Raw genomic sequence first — 16,616 nt, 5'->3', positions numbered from 1 at the left:
TTGATAAAACAGAATCATTGCCATTCATATTTAATATTGAGGCATAAGTGCTCAGTTCTCGTACTCATAAAAAGGACCAGTATAACAGTGTGCTAACTAGTACATGTAAAAATCTGCTAAAAGGCAACAGAAGGAATGAGCTAGTATCAGTTTCTAAAACTGACCAGAGGAGACCACTTGCTGTAACTCATCAACTAAACAAATGCACATGTATACACTTGTGCATGGCTCTGTACATGTACACATGTGAAACTGAAAGGATGTTGATCAAGCAACAGAAGCTAATCTTCAGTAATATAAACTAGCAGTTTCATTGAGAACCACAGTGAATAGAAAGTGAGAAATACTGTAGACAGACTGATCTCCCTCGATTTGCTTCTCTGATACTGACATCATCTGAGAGATCTGGTTTGCAGTCTCTATTTTATGTGATCTGGGGAACCTAGATGAAGGGGGCACTACATCCCAGAATTTCTGAATAGAAATACCACCCCACTCCCTCTTTTTTTTTTTTTTTTTAAACCTGCTAGAGTCCACGGGATAGATGTCGTTTGGCCTCTCTTAAGCCTTCCTAAAGGTCACTAGTGGAGTTCCTACTGATTCTCTTTTGCTCCCCAAATAGTTTTTGATTCCTTAACACTACAGCAACATTTATAGCAGTGGAAGGATGAAAGACTTACAAAATTAGAGTAGGTTCAGAGCCCAGGCTGCAATTCCACCAGATACTATCTTGTATACATTTCTTAACACCATTCTTCACTAGCTGATGCTTTGAGGGGGAAAAAAAGGTACGCACCACTCGGATGAATTTTTCACACAGTCACAGGAAATTTGATCCTGTAGAAGCAGCAGCTAGTCAGCCTTACTCTGCAGATGGCATTGCCTGTAACATATTTCGGTGCATAAACATGGCATTACTCCATCTCTGTTGGAAATGTTAATTGATTACAAGAAGATAGCTTGCCTCCTGGTCAAGATGCGTACTGTCAAAAGAAGAGGTAGGTGTAACCAGCCAACCAAGTTTTTTTGGTCCTATAGAATTTCATCTTTGCACACCTCAGTGCATGATTACACTTGCAAATGTCACCTACCTCTGTTATACCTGAAAACCTCACAATTTTAAAAAAAAGTCTCTCTACAGCCAAAAGGAAAATTGATAATGATGGTAACCTTGTTCAGCCAAGGTTAAGTCTAAGAAAACTGCTTCACGATTAAGTTTCAGCACACTGGAATCTGTGGTAATCTTCTGTTATTAGAACTGTATGTAAAAATATGCTTCATAACACACATTTGGGAAGGAGTTCTCAATATTACAAGGATTGTTTGTGGACTGAAAGATTAGGAGATATACCAGCACCCAAACTAAGCTTTCTCTCTCAAAGCTTTTTATGGTCAACCGATACTTAGTTGTTCAATACAGCAGCACAATTCTATACTAAAAACTGAAAACAGAGTAACAACAAATTTTTCAGAGAACATACGCATTTTGTGCACCTTGTTTCTGCTGCAGAAGTATGTAACAGATCAGGGTAAGTATGAATAGGATATTGGTGGAGGCATTGAAAGAGTACACACACAAACACGCACAAGCATGAGAAGAAACTGCACAAAGCTTCAAGAACAGTTTTTATTGATAACAGAAAACTGTTCCCAGGATGATGCTCCAATAGTAAAATTGAGTAAAACATTATGCCAAGCCTAGAAGGTCACAGCACAACTGACTCACAAGCAGACCCTGCACCCTAACAACAGGAGGGCAGCAACAAGGTTGCAGCTTATAACATGTACTAGCCTTTCTCCTGTTAGCTCATCAGGGAAACAGATTACAGAGAAACAAAAATTCCAATCAAGGAAGAACAGGTAACAGACTCATGGAAGTTGAAGTAAGCAAGATTGAGGCTAAGGACCATCCCGTAACAACGGACAACTCTGAAACATAAAATAGATACAAAAGATGTAAGAACTAGTTTGTCATCACCACCAAGAGGAACTCCAGAGATGTAGCGGGGACTTGAGAGCTACTTACCCTTGTCCTCCATCCTGCACATTGGAGATACTGCCCAAATCAGATACTGCCCATGTGGGCACACACACCCCTTTATACTTCTAAGAGTGTGGGTATGAGGGTACAAGTGAATGAAATCATGAGAGAATGAGTGTCGGTGAGTACAATCATTCCACTTCAAGATCCTGCAAATACTCACCTTCCCCTTCTGTAAGATTTATACTGTATTTTGTTATACGAATCTTTCTATGCTGCAGTACTCTACAGAAATTAGTATTGACATAGAGGAGGAAATAGAAGATGCTTTATCAAAGTTTTTAAGGCGCAAGCAACTATAAACCGGAGAACAATGTTGGTATCTGTTTCCAACAAACCTATGCTGTTCAGAAACAAATCCTCACTTTGCTATACATCTGGAAAAGTGAAAATAGAATTCCATAAAGTGGGTGATTTTTCATAATGGGCAAAGTTAAGCCATTATGTTGTAAGGTGTTAGGATTTAAAAGGGACTTGCATGAAGATTGGTCTAATTTAGCAATCTAAGCTAAAATAATTCAGGGATAACATAATAAAAATGCAAATACTTTATAAATCCAGAGGGTGTTTTGGTTTTCCTATTAAACTAGAAGCAGCTTAAATAGACACCCTTTAGAACAGGAGAAGCTAGCATGCAAGTGGACTATTCTTTATCAAAAGCAAGCAACAGACTCATTGAGCTTTATTGTCCAGGTGCAGTTAAATATAGCAAAACAGAAGTACATGTTCTGGAGAGCTTCAGAATTGTAATATACGTATAAGCGATAGACAGCATAAAGAATGCTTCCAGTTCTGTGCAAACCTGTAACAACTGCTATCAGCTGAAGAAAGACTAAGCACTATGCAGTCTTAACAAAATGGCCTCTGTTCTAGAGCTCAGTCTGGCCTCCCACTGTATCCAAAATTTCTTGATCACCATAATCTGACGCCAGGTTTGTCTAGTCCCTTAGGCTTTTAGCTGAGATCAAACACCACATACGATAAGTGCAATTAAGTTCTTTGCATGAAATTTTACACATTTGTACACATTTCAAACAGCTGTAATGTTATAAATGGAAACTACTTTCCTTTTTTCTCCATCTATTGTTATCCAGGCTTTGAATGAGAAGTAAATACCATGATACTTGAAAATAAGTTACATATTCCAGGATTTTTTTATTCAAAAAGAATAGAAAGTTTTCTATATTTTTAGGAAGGCATTCCACCTCAGTTACACACAACTGAGTAATCATGGAAAATTAAATTACTTTAACCGGGACTTCAGAAGGACAACTTATTATTTAAAAACACACTGTAATCCTTACTTATGAAAAAATACGTGTGCCAAGAAGAGCCTATAGCTTTCAGATAAAGTGAAATGCTGGGAAAGTTTTCACTATTATTTTCAATGTTTTACCTGCACTGTCAAATGTTCCTTTTCCAGGACTCCTGGCTTAAAAAAAGGCTTTACATTCACAAAAACAATTAAGAAAATAAGTTAATGTACTTGGTATATTCAAGACACTTTAGTGTAGTAACATTTTAGATCAACTTGGCTTCTACAAATAATTTTGAAAGCCAGCTAGATGATCCAGATACATTTTTTTACCACGGTACATTTAATAATCTACATTAATGATCTTCTCGAACACTGAACTGTGCTCTATTTTACCAGCCTTTATTTAAATACGTGGAGCATCCAGAGATCAGTGATTAACCTAGTGCTCTTAGAGCTGCTCACACGTCCTACAAAAGCTTAAGAAGTCCACAAAAATCCCTCGCAGGAAAACAATTAGTCTAAAATTTAGAAATACAATTTTCTTTGCATCAATTATGCTACACAGTAATTTGCAATTTGATGACAAGACTAGACTGTAATCCAATATTCGAGCAAGTTCATACTACTACAGATGTAGTCTTAGAATTAGCCATATGTTGTTCCCTCTCCCATAAATTAATCTGCATTAACTATAAATTCCCTAGCCTGCACCACTACTTTCCTAATGATCCAAGACCCTATGTCAGGTCTCAAATCCCTCATTGATTTCAATTTCTTCTGCTGCTGCTTCTAAGAAATACTGCAGTCAGGTTCTTAAACTTCAATTTTCACCATAACATTTTCAATTTTGTGCAAGAAAGAATAAGTTGTACAGATAGTCTTGCTTTGTGTGCTCATCACATCTATGCTTAAAAATAAGATTTCACTTACAAGTGCATTAGAATGAGATATAGCACTACAAGCTGTTTGCAATTAAGAGCCATTGGGGCAGCCACAGAACACACTGCTGCAGGTCTGAATATAATTCCTGTATTATTACAAGTGTAATGATATATAATCTGTTTGCAGATGGGAGTATGCAGCAACTACTAAGGAGCATGTTTGGTTATTGGCAATATTCCAAGGAAAAGTGTTATTTGCAGCATAGGCAGTAACCTTCCACTTAGTCAAACCAGTACCCACAGGAGGAATTCATGCAACCTGTTATGTAAGTGACTATCAGAAAGACACACAGTTTCTTTAAGAAACAAAAGAAAAAGTGCAACAGATATCTGGTTAATCTAGAGCCATTAGTGTGACAAACTGGAAGAAGCTGTGTGTCTAAAAAATACTGATCCGAGATACTGTGACTGTAACAAATTACTTACCTTTGACTTAATTTAAATTGAAAACCATCAGTAATACATTTCACATATCCTTCCCAAGGTAAGATGAACCACTCTTGTTGTTTTTAGCTCAGGCATCTATGCCTCCTTCAGTTACCCACATTATGGAGTATGAGGGTGATCACCTGTTTCTCTCCCTCCCCCTTCTTGTTTTGAAGTTCTTCTGCAGCATCAGGTCTCTCTGCATCCCAGCTTTGTGCTGCATGAAATTCCGTTACCCAATGTTATAATGGCCAAGCCAACTTAAGCCATCCTAATTTGTGGCACTGAAAGTAACACCCTCACACTGTACTGCTTTAAATCAACACACCTGGAAAAAAAAAAATCTTAGTATCCTCTTCCCCAGCAAGTCAATCTCTCGCCTCTGAAAGCTCGCTCTCATCTTTCCCCTGCACCTTCCATTTCTAAGTTAGCCTTTGGGGAGAAAGGAGGGAAGGAATGTTTTCCCACATCTGAGCAGGTTTCACAACATGACAAGTACAAAGGAGGTGGTAAGGGAATGGATATCCTACAAGGGACCCTTCATACAGCAGTCTGGATTGTCATAAAAGTCTCGAAGGGAAACAACACAACTGCAGACATCAAAGCAGCACCGTTCCATTGATAATGGCTACAGACAGACTGACCAATGTGAATAATGAAAACCATTAAATTTAATGCATTTATTTTCATGCCTGCTTTGTAGAACCTGCCCAGGTCCTCTTAAAGAAATCATTGTATGTAAGTGAAAAAGATAGTAAGGGTTCGTATAAAAACAAATTTAAGAAATCCTTGAAATACAGCATGCCTTAGCAATCTATAGCAGAAGTAACAAACAGAAGATAACATAATGCAACAAAAGCAATCAAAAGGACACCTGGGACTACCTTACTTTATCCTCTCATCCTATATAGCCTTAAAAGTGTGAAAAACAAATGTTTACTTCAGTTAATCCCAGGACTCAGACTTCTAAGAAACTGGGACAACACCAAACAGAGATCTAATTCTTTTTTTCCCCCCGGAGCAGGTAAGTCATTTTACAGTTGGACAGCTTCCTCAAAATTAGTGCTTTAATGGTTTATATTAAGAGATACCTTATGAAACAACTCTCTTTAATAAAAATAATTGCAGAAACAGGAGAGACTTGGGAATAAGACTTTGAGGAAAAGAAATAAAAGGCAGCAATCTTGTGATACAGAGAATATTGCAGCCCACCTTGGGGGCGGGAGGGGAGGAGAGACCAAGTAGTCAGCTGTCTTCTCAACCTGTGGAATCTCAGCAACTTAGTTTCTACCCTCCATTCTGCACAACTATCTGATCTTTGGAGCAATAACAGTAAACATATGAATCTTCCATTACTTTAATATAAATCAGGACTTCATCGACATCAGTGACATTTAAAACATATTAATATAATGCTAATCTGATTGTCTGTTTCCCCCTGCCACAGGGAACTGAGAGGACTATGGAAGAGGCTCCGGTTCAGGTATAGACAAATGCCACAATGCATCAATGAAAAATGAAAGCTTTAGAAACTTTCAATACCACATTAGCATCTACCTGGCACAGCAAGCAGTTATAGATGTTCATTGTACGGCATTTAAATAAACATACAGGAAAGTGATAACTGAAATGAATTAGCACTAATCAAGCTCGCCTGTCTGCTGCACTCAAGGGAATGGCATAGAAGAGGAATATGGAAGCCCATGAAAGAAATACTATATACCTAATATTTCAAACCAGAATTCCAGTAAGGAATTCAAAAGGTTATTCGTTGCTTAATGGTGAAGTTGAAGCAAGCGGTTATTAAAGACTTAATATGATTTTCAGCACTACAGCTTGCTTAATAACTCTATTTTCCTCACATAATACTCAAGACAGATCTCAACTCTGACTACTGCAAACATTTACTACTAGCACACTCTATTTACTTCAGAAGCTCAATACAGGTCTCATGTTCACTCTATGTTTTTCACGCAAGTTTTGGTACAAAAACACATCAGTGAGTTGGTGCTTTAGCCTGAGGAACAGCAGCATTAAGTGCAATAATCCTCCATACGTAAGCTGCCATTACTGAAAGAAAGTGGTATGCTGAACAGAGATTCACCCTCGGCCATGATTAAAAACAAACATCTTGCCACAGAGCCAAACCACATTTGATTAGTAGTGCAAATGAGCAATAGCGCTTTTAATTACATACAAAAATCAAAGAAAGAGATCTGCAGAAAATTTGAGGATGTAACCAAATAGAGGCAGCAATGAGATAGCAATAGTAACAATGAGAGAATATGTGACATCTTAGACATAAATCAGTAGGATTTGGCACTGTACTTTTTACCTGGGTTTAGGTGAAGGACAGTTATATATAAATTGATGGTATATTAAAAAAATGCATAAGGACAGAATACTTTACACAGTATACAGGAATATCAGTTAATACTTTAAACTACGCACAGGCAAGTAGAAGACTTAAAGGACAGATGGCTTTAGGCACAGGATAAGGTAATAAAAAAAATACACTGCTGGCATAATCTGTGCTAGAATATTCTGGCGATAATGACTTCCCAGTAGCACTGTACCAATTAGAGACTGTGAATTCTGTGGGGAGTATCACAACATGCCTGCCCTGTTCTAAATCCGTTGTTTACCTCTAAAGTCACTTTTAAGATACTGACCTAGCTGAACTCATCTGACTCAAAATGACCGTTCTTGTGTATATCAGGGTAGTAGATTGGAAAAAGTCTATGCAGTATTCAGCTTTCAAGCTTTACTCTGAAATGATAAATGATGCTCCTATCATAATTCAAATTTTGCTGGAAGGTTCTAATTTTGAAAGTCAGTTGTATATGAAGAAATACAAATATTTAAAATATGCTTTGCCTGAATTGAATCACTTGCCATGTAATGCTAAATGTTCTGCATTATTATCTTCTGTTGCATACCACTGCAGTCTGTTTTCCATAACTTTTAACAGCAGTACTTTCATATTTAACTTCAGATCAGTTATTAAAATGAATATCAATATTGTACCTAGTATCTATCTCTGTCAAAAGCAGATAGAAATACCTCTCCTTAACTCACAGTATTACAGTAAGTTTAGTGACATAGAAACACCAAGAACCAGAAACTTCCAAATCAGCACAGCTAGTATTTTGGGGTTCAAATACCAGACAGTGCTAGTTTATTCTCCAGCTGAGTAGTCAAAATCGGACATGAGCTCATACTACCCCCATCACACGAAAGATAACACTGAGGGGAAAAATGTAGACAGCAATCTGTGCTCATTTTGGGAACTCAGATTTTTCATTTACTCATAATTTCATTTCTCAGTCATCCAAACAGGAACTACTGTCAAATCAGTAAATACAAAGTAAAAGAAAAAAGAGTTGTATCCATTTCAGTACAGAATACCAGAAAAAAGTTGAAGATAAACTGCAATTAAGACTGTATTCTTCAGTCCAAGCATTTGGCTTAACACATGTTGGAGAGCTAAGGAACCTCGAAAGCCAGATCTAAAGCAAGAATGTCAGAAAACACAACATACTGAAGATAAATGCAACTTTTACAAACAAGTACACTTACCTTTTAATTTTGACACTAAAGAGAAACTCATCAACATAAAAAGAAGTGTTAGCAGATTTCCAGTGAGAAGAAGAAGATGATGTTAACAACATCAGCAGATATGTGAGTTGGAGAAGGGATTCTAACCTCTACCAGGCAAATTCAGAACTCCATTTTTATGATAATATCAGGGAGAGCCCAAATTTTCTATGGGTATGAAGCTCTCATTCCCTCTGTGAAAGCAGCATGACCAGGTCCCAGGTGCCTGTACACAAAATGCAAGCATCATGGGAAACAAACAGGAGGAACTAGGAGTCGGTGCGCAGTTATAGAAATATGCATTATCTGAACTACCCATCACCCTAGATGATGAAATCGCTCATTAGGATTACAGAAAATGTGGTGGGATAGCTCGCAGGACTGGAGCACTGCCACAAACAGACTCAGGATATTTTGAGGAGGACGAGCTAAGAAGGCAAGGAGATTCTTGCAAAGGAAAGGGAGGCTTGAATGCACGGTCATTTGCTTTGAAATAGGTAAGAAACAAGTCAAAAGTTTTTGCACGAGGGCTAGAAGACAGAACAACTCAGGTGACATTAGGGTGGACATCTGCTTCAAAGCACCTGATCCAGAAAGCAAAACAGATCAAGCCTTCTAAGGGAAGCCTTACAATAAAGTCCAGTTTTCACAGAGGACTTAGAGCACTCCAGCATCTGCTGCAAGGGTAATACAGCACGATGGAGACAATCGGAAGATTTTTGGAAGATGCAGAAGGCAATTTCTTGACACAACTGACCAATGAACCAATAGGAACATGAAGGTTGATGATAACCTAAGAGGCAGTGACAACGTGTCGTCACCCTGACCGGAAGACCACTGTACGTGGAGGAGGTAGCGCTTCACGTCAGGGTCCCCCTGAGGAAGCCCAGGCCTGTGCTGTGCTGCACAAATCCTGTGGCCGCAGGACAAACTCACCCAGCTCCTTGCAAGAGAGCAGCCCGCAGGCAGCTCCCACGCAGCACCAGCGCCCGCGTTGCCTGCATGGCCTGGCCTTTATCTAGGGATGCGGCACGAAGTTCTCCCGAGAACATCCTTTCTGTTTAACAGTAGAAATGATTAATACCGTTTTCTTGTAAGAAAATCTTGTAATAGCTTGAATAATGAAAATGGGGTAACCCCTTCTCACAGACACGGTCTGCACAGCATGCTGCACCCCGATCAGAGGCCCATTTGGTGCTGCACAACTCAAGGTTCCCAGCGTCTAAAGGGATGTAAGATCACCTGTAATATTTTTACTTTACTAAAGCTAACACTATAAAGAAATAGCACTTTAAATGACATTTTACAGAGTCCAAGTGCCTTTCTTACTGGGATTACAACAGACCAGCATCTCCTGATGCAAAACACCACGATATGGTGGAATTTAAGATCCTGAAAGAATTAAGAAAGAGGGACAATGGAATTACAACCCTGGTCCTTCAACAGAACAGATTCACCTTGTTCAAGGATCTGCTTAGAGACAGCCCTAAAGGGTAAAGGGGTCTAGGAGGGCTGGTGGTTCTACGAGGTTGACTTCCTCAAAGCACAGGAATGGCCCACTCCAACACACAGAAAACTGGGAGAAGTTTCTCGAGTTGGCCAGCATTGGTAAATGAGGAATCCCTGTCTGACCTCAAACAAACAAATAGTGCAAAGAGTGAAGAAGTGGAGATAGCCTACCTGGAGGAACAGAAAAAATATTGGTTTCAAAGGGTAAACTAAAGAAACTGTGACCCTGCTGGTCAGTAGGGGATCTACTGATAAAAGACGTGGAAAAGGCTGAGATACTCAAATCTAATGATTCTGTTACATACACATATCCATTATATTTTCTAATGAGTAAACTATACCTTTCTTTAAAAGGTCAGTAAATATTTCTTTCTGATATTCTGGGACACACAAAACTTATCAGAAGACAATGCAAGAGTGTATTACTGAAGGCTCAAACAAGACAAAATTAAATATTAGGCTAAGAGGAAATTGCCTGGAAGTATTAAACCTATTAAAAAGGTTGTTATTCTTTATTCTTCAATGCACTGAAGTGGCCAAATGATTCTGTAAACTAACGTTTCTTTTTGTTTTTAATAAGGGAATTCATTGGTGTTTATCTTAAAGAAAAAGGTCTAAAAATATCTCATGCTATAAAGAACAACCAAAACCAGACAGACTTCTAAAACAAAAGACCAGAGAAAACATCTTATTAGGCAGGAGATGTTGTACATATAAGAACAACTGGCATTAAATTTCTAAATCATTAAACTGTATACCCTCAGGCTCCAAGGACTCTGATAACACACAGCACGTAGCAAGAGAAAGGATAAATCTAGGAGAATTCATAAATTTCTACTGTGCTTTTAGAGAATTTGCATCACCACACACCTAGCTAACCTAAAAAACCCCCATAAATTTATACATACAGATATATGTATATAGGCATCTTCCCTTTCGCATATTTTCAGTGTTTTTTCCTGCAAGTTTCTGCTGGCTCGCCACACCAACAGGTCTAAAAGTGGAAAACCATCAGCTACAACACTTTGTTATTTATATAACGATCAGCTTTAGGTGTCTAGGTATTTCATGATCGTTTCTTAAGATGCAGTCTATTCCTTCTTTACCGGATAATAATGAAATCCTGCTCTGAAGAAAAAAAATGTCTTTTTTTTTTTTAATAGACTTGCATGTGTGTCCTTCTCAAACATTCAACTGAACATTGGCAAAACCCTGGTTAGATAAAGCAAACCACTATGCATGCTCTGCAGATGGGAACTAAAGCAGAAGTCAGAATCACTGCTTTCAAAGCATTAGTAGAACAGCTATGGTTTGACTGCCTGCTAGTACGCATTCTCCCTCCTCTCCAGCCTGGTCCTGTGGTGAGCTCTGCCTCACTCTAATGCATGACTCCCTGTTCCAGTGTCATCATCTTGTCCACCTAGACGCAGTCTCCATTTATCTCAGTCATCCAAGGATGTATTCACCTCACTTCTACAAACTCCTCCTACTTGCAGCTACAATTTTCAATGTTCCCCCCTAGATACACAGGTTATTGTCTCACAGTATATCAATACATTCCCTTTTCACGCTGACTTCCAGCTTAATTTTTTCTTCTAGCCTTCTTTCTGCAGTGTGCCTGTCTTTGGACACCTATGGCTTTCCCACAGCACCTTCCTATCATTTTATTGATTTTAAGTCACAATATCATCCTATTAGCTTTTTATCCGATGTCAGAGTACTCCTAATACTTGTGCCTAAGTCCCTATTCACAAAGGATAACTCTACATGAAGCTGCAAGCCCACGTTGCAAAGTAAAGGATATAGTGGTTTTATTTAAAGGGCAAATATTTGTCAAATCTTAAACATCAGCAAAGATTCTTTTCCTCAGCCACGATCTCTGACACTGCTGAACTGTTCAAGTGGCTTTTCTATTCAGAAAACATAGCTGAGATCTAGTAAATAAGCCAAGACAGCCTATTCTAATAGTTTGTGAATATAAAATGTATTTCCAGTATTTTGAAATACAATGTACTCCAGTATACTTCCTTATGAAAAGTCCTCTCATTAAAAGAAAAAAAAAAGGAAAAAGCTTTTCAGAACATCAGATCTGCTTTATCTCAACATTATTTGTATTAGCTTCACATCAGAAAAAACCCAACAGATAAACAAGTAATCTTTATGCACAAACCACAATTAGCAATAAAGAACTTGTGATAAAAACATGCTGTATAATAATGTAAACACAGTCATTCTAGAGGAGCTACTTTACCTTTTCTGATAATGTTCCCTTAGCAAAGAAAAAACACATATAATAATGACTAAGTATTTGTTCCTTATGCCATTCTCTCCAATTTAAATCCATATACACATGCCAATGAAATGCACTGGGGCAAAAAGCTACATATTTATTGAAGCACTAGTGGATTATATGTTGGAAAATTGTTGTAATTAGGGGCCAGCTCCTCATTTCGCACAGAATTTACCCTCTCACCGATACAATGGAGATACATTGAATTACAATAGCTGAGAATTTGATCCTAGCATGTTACCACTATTTATAAAGATGAATATAAATACTTCTACATTCAAATTCTTAGACATAATTGTTAGCTTTGCACAAAAAGAAACGCAGTACATGCTGAGGGAACACAGCCAAGGATGGCCTGGTATATACCTTACATACATTAAAAATACTGCAACATTCTCTAGTTTTTATGCTGCTTCTGAACTTCTTACATGGTGCTGAACAGTTACTACGTAATGCACTCAGAGTTCAACTGTGCTACCTGCAGACAGATCATGTGGAAGAACTTCTTACTTTCTTCATCTATACTAAAAAAAGTATGTCCATCAGCAGGCAAACAGTAAAAAAAAAAAAACCAAACAAACCCACCACATATCCTTGCATTTCCAGGTAATTCTGTTAAGACTTCACGAAAGTGAATTAAATCTTTGTTTTCCTATACAAGTAGGACAGTTGTACTAAAAAACAGTTCTTGATCAAGGAGAACAACTACATATACTATCCCACAATAAGTTTTTTTTCTTCCTTTGTATACAAGTAACTTTTCTTAATGCACACTCTTTGTTATCATGGTTTGGTAGAAATTCCCATTTTAAGCTAATTAGTGACTGGTTTTAGGCCTCACCTAAAACCCACCCTTTAGTTTGTAACATCTTTGATGTCACAGGAATTAGAATCTTCTCCTCTTTTCTTCATCTCTTCCCCTTCCCATTAGAAGGGTGTTTCTCTACAACTTCAGTTCTACCATGTTCATTCTAGTCAATGATTAATATCAGAGCCTTAAGACTTCTGTCTATAATTTGGATCTTTTCTGTCTTAAGGTAAATGAAAATCTGGAGCAAACAGGCAGCATCTTTTCACATCTTCAAGCTCCAATTCATACTGTCCCCCCAACTCTCTTCCTCTACAGCCACTTTTCTTCCGTATTTAAAAGGAATAAGCCAAGTAAAAAAAAAATTAAATCCATAAAAAAAAATTTAGAAACTAGTAAATAATTCTATTTATTATGATGCCTATAATTAAAAATGAACTAAACTCCTGTGGCAATTATCAAATGTTTTCTTAACAAACCTTGTATATCTAGGCAACAAGCAGGAGGTGCCTGCTCTGAATCTGTGCATCACCTTGCAAAAGAGCTGGGGACCGGTCTCTTTCAACATATTTTACCAAGGCGTAAACGGAAAAAGTTAAGATGACAAACAGCCAGGGGAAGGATGGAAAAAAAAGACGCATGTCAAAGTTTAACTTTTAGATGGTAAAACAGATAGCCCCTAAAGTCATCTGCTCTTAAGAGGCTGGGTGCAGCTTGTTTTAAATTAGTGAGAATCATAAATCAGTAAGGTTAGAACAGCAACATACCTCGCCTTTTCTTCAGATCTCCAAATATTGGAAACCCTAGGTCTTAGTAAACCCACCTGCTAGAAGCTTTAATAAATACCACTTTGTTTTAGAACTTCAATACAGTTGTTTCGATTAAGCTTGAAGCTGCAGGAAAAAAATGGTGCAACTACCTAAAAATTCAGATCCTCACAAGCAATTCAGCATCCTTACACAGGCTGTAGGAAGAAGCACCCCCCTCTGCTAAAGGAAAGCCTTTCCTTTCTAGTCATCTGGTATACTGTATGGTATTCTTATAGGAACTCAGACAACAGATTACCCTGCCATTATACTACACTCTTAGAGTACTGAACTCTAGACATGAGGACATGACTAAAGACATCCAGAGCTTAAATTTCACTCAGCAATGTAGGAAGTCCTAGAAACTTCTTGAGTCTCGGTGAGGTTACCTTCCATAAAGAAGAGAGCTGCCTAGTATAAACTGTATTGTCACTACCCAGGTGCTTTCAAACTATTCACCTGAACTATTATTCCGTAACTATCCAAAAATATCCAATTTACCAAAGCCATTCTATTGCGTGTTATAGTCTCCCCCAAGCCCAACAAGGCTTCAGCTTGAGATAGGATCTTTCTGAGTTCAATTTTTTTTTTTCCTTTTTTAACTTTAAGTCAGTATAATAGTGTAAGCCACTTCAAATATAGTTATATGTCCTGTGCAAAAGTCCTTCTGTGTACATGCTGAAAGCCACCGCAGGAACGCAGGCCCATCTGCACGGTGTTAACTTTTTCTAGAAAAAGGTATGAACTACATACAAAAAACATATATATTCTTGGATCACTACAAATGAATCACTCTATGATTCTGAAATGTTTTGCTTAAGAGAAGTTATTTTTTATGACTACACTGCAGCTCCAAAGACAGCAAAGTAGTTCATGTCAGAGTTCCCTGTCGATGAGCAGCAAGTTCAGATACATCCAACTTACACAGTAGTTTAAACAGTGTAGACAGGTTGCCAGACCTCATTTTTGCCTGAAACAGGTTTTTTTCTTTCCTTTTTTACTTCTTCCTCTTCCAAATTAAAAATCAACAAGCATAAAAGTCAGTGCTTTCTTACTGCAGTTTGATTGTCTAACAGCTGTAGAGATTCCACATGGATCCCACTCCCTCCCCGCCCAAGACAGCTAAGTGCTTATACAGCTGTATTTGGCAATTAATTTGACATTCTAATTGACACTGTTTGAGCTTAAAGTGCATTCAAAAATAACTTTTTTCTTTTTTTAAAAACTCTCTTAGTTGAGATTAATGAAACATTAGTAATACTTCATATGTTTCAGACAAATATTAAACACCAAAAAAATGGAGGTTTGGTACTAGACGTAGCCATTTCCTCTGACAGTATTGCAATTAAAAAACTGATAACTGACTGCAAGGAAAAGCCCACCCCAGCTGCCACATCTTGTACATAGTAACATCTCAGTTCTCATCAAAAGTCATTGTTTCACCCAAATAGGAACATTTATCTCTGACTTAAAGGAACTTACTTACCTTGTGTCTGCATTTAAGTACAACGCCATAGGCTCCTGAAACGAATAAGAAAAGAGATAAACCATCTCGAAGCAGAAAAAAAAAAGCAGCATGATAAAACAGTCTTCAGTCACCTCCTGGCTATAGAAATAATATTGTTCCCAGTATTATTATCCAGAACTTGCATATACAGGTATTGTACTAAATTTCTGTGAACTGAAACAATTGTATAAAAAAATGCTTGAAAGTAAATGGATTTTAAAATGCTGGAATTATTTTTTTAAATATACTTGCAGAGAAGTTTGATAACTTGCATCTCCCCATTATCACTACAGAGAAATTAATACAGTAAACTTAAAAAAAGAAACCCAAAAACACCCCTAACAAACCCCTCCCCAAAACACAAAAAACTGTCCTATTTCTCTTCCTTTCCTTTCAACTTCCAAACTTCTCCTTCCATTTGAGAACGGAATTAGAAGGAGCTGTAGAGAATAAACTGATGTTTCTTAAGATTTGCATACAAGCAATATTTTGCAAATGAAAACTTACTACCATCAAGAGAACTAAGTCAAATCTATATAAAATTCTAATTCATTTTTTATTAAGATACTACTTACCTTCACCTACAACCCCAAGGATCTCAAATTTATTCATCACATTACCAATGTTAGGAATCTTCATCAAGACAAATTCCTCTTACGGTGAGAGCCACAAAACATGGCACAATGGAGAGCGTCCAAAGAGTTTGCAAAAGGCAATTGTGAAAAGGCTCTTGAAAAAAAAAAAATTCCACCTTCATCAACCAGACTTCTCACACCCTTTCTTAATTTCTAGGCAGTCAGTAGCTTCCTGGGGAAAGAACAGAATATAGTGTAATTAGTACTTTGTTTTATTTCAGTAAGAGTGCGCAGTGGTATATATACATCACACCAATATTGTCTAACAATTGTAACAGACAATTAATTTATTTCCATATTTTATGATCAAGAGAGCTTAGCAGCATGTATAATGGATGGAACCTATTGAGAACATTTATCTGACAGAACAGCTGGCCTTGTAATCCCATATTTAGGATGTCTATTACAATAATAACTAACTTACATAAAGTTATTTTCTACAGGACAGAAGAAAACAAAAACGTTGATAGGAACTACCTCAGTGAGCAAAAAATACACCTATAATTACTTATGTTCTCAGTTTGGTGTATGTTGACAGCTAGGTATTAAAACAAATTGTGTTTAGTCAATTTATTATTTGTCTACTGTAATGACAAAAAGGATAAGGTAGAAAGAACACTCAACAGCAGAAAACAGTCTTCTATTACTATTTTCTGTGATTGTTTAAAAAAAATTAAAGGCAATTATTTGCTAGACTGACTAGCAATCAGATTTAGGAAAGCATTTCCATTATCAGCTTATTTAATGGAAATGTAATAAACAGAAAAAAGTGTTTTCAAAGTTTTTTTTCCATGTTTC

At 37.4% G+C, this 16,616-nt stretch overlaps 1 protein-coding gene across 1 annotated transcript in view; it reads right to left on the bottom strand.

Annotated features, from left to right (window-relative positions):
* CDKL5 (cyclin-dependent kinase-like 5) overlaps nucleotides 1-15,825 on the bottom strand; it is an 84,776-nt gene extending 68,951 nt beyond the window's left edge. The window contains exons 1-2 of the mRNA XM_009325480.1: nucleotides 15,759-15,825; nucleotides 15,163-15,197 (exon numbers count right to left, since the gene is read on the bottom strand). Of these exons, the coding sequence (XP_009323755.1) occupies nucleotides 15,163-15,197; nucleotides 15,759-15,822 (99 nt within the window). The 5' untranslated portion in view covers nucleotides 15,823-15,825. The remainder of the gene's footprint in view (nucleotides 1-15,162; nucleotides 15,198-15,758) is intronic.
* Nucleotides 15,826-16,616: the final 791 nt, after the last annotated feature.

Source organism: Pygoscelis adeliae, unplaced genomic scaffold, assembly GCF_000699105.1.
Source record: "Pygoscelis adeliae isolate BGI_AS28 unplaced genomic scaffold, ASM69910v1 Scaffold386, whole genome shotgun sequence".
NCBI classification, from domain to species: domain Eukaryota; kingdom Metazoa; phylum Chordata; class Aves; order Sphenisciformes; family Spheniscidae; genus Pygoscelis; species Pygoscelis adeliae.
This window is presented reverse-complemented; position numbering and strand designations above follow the sequence as displayed.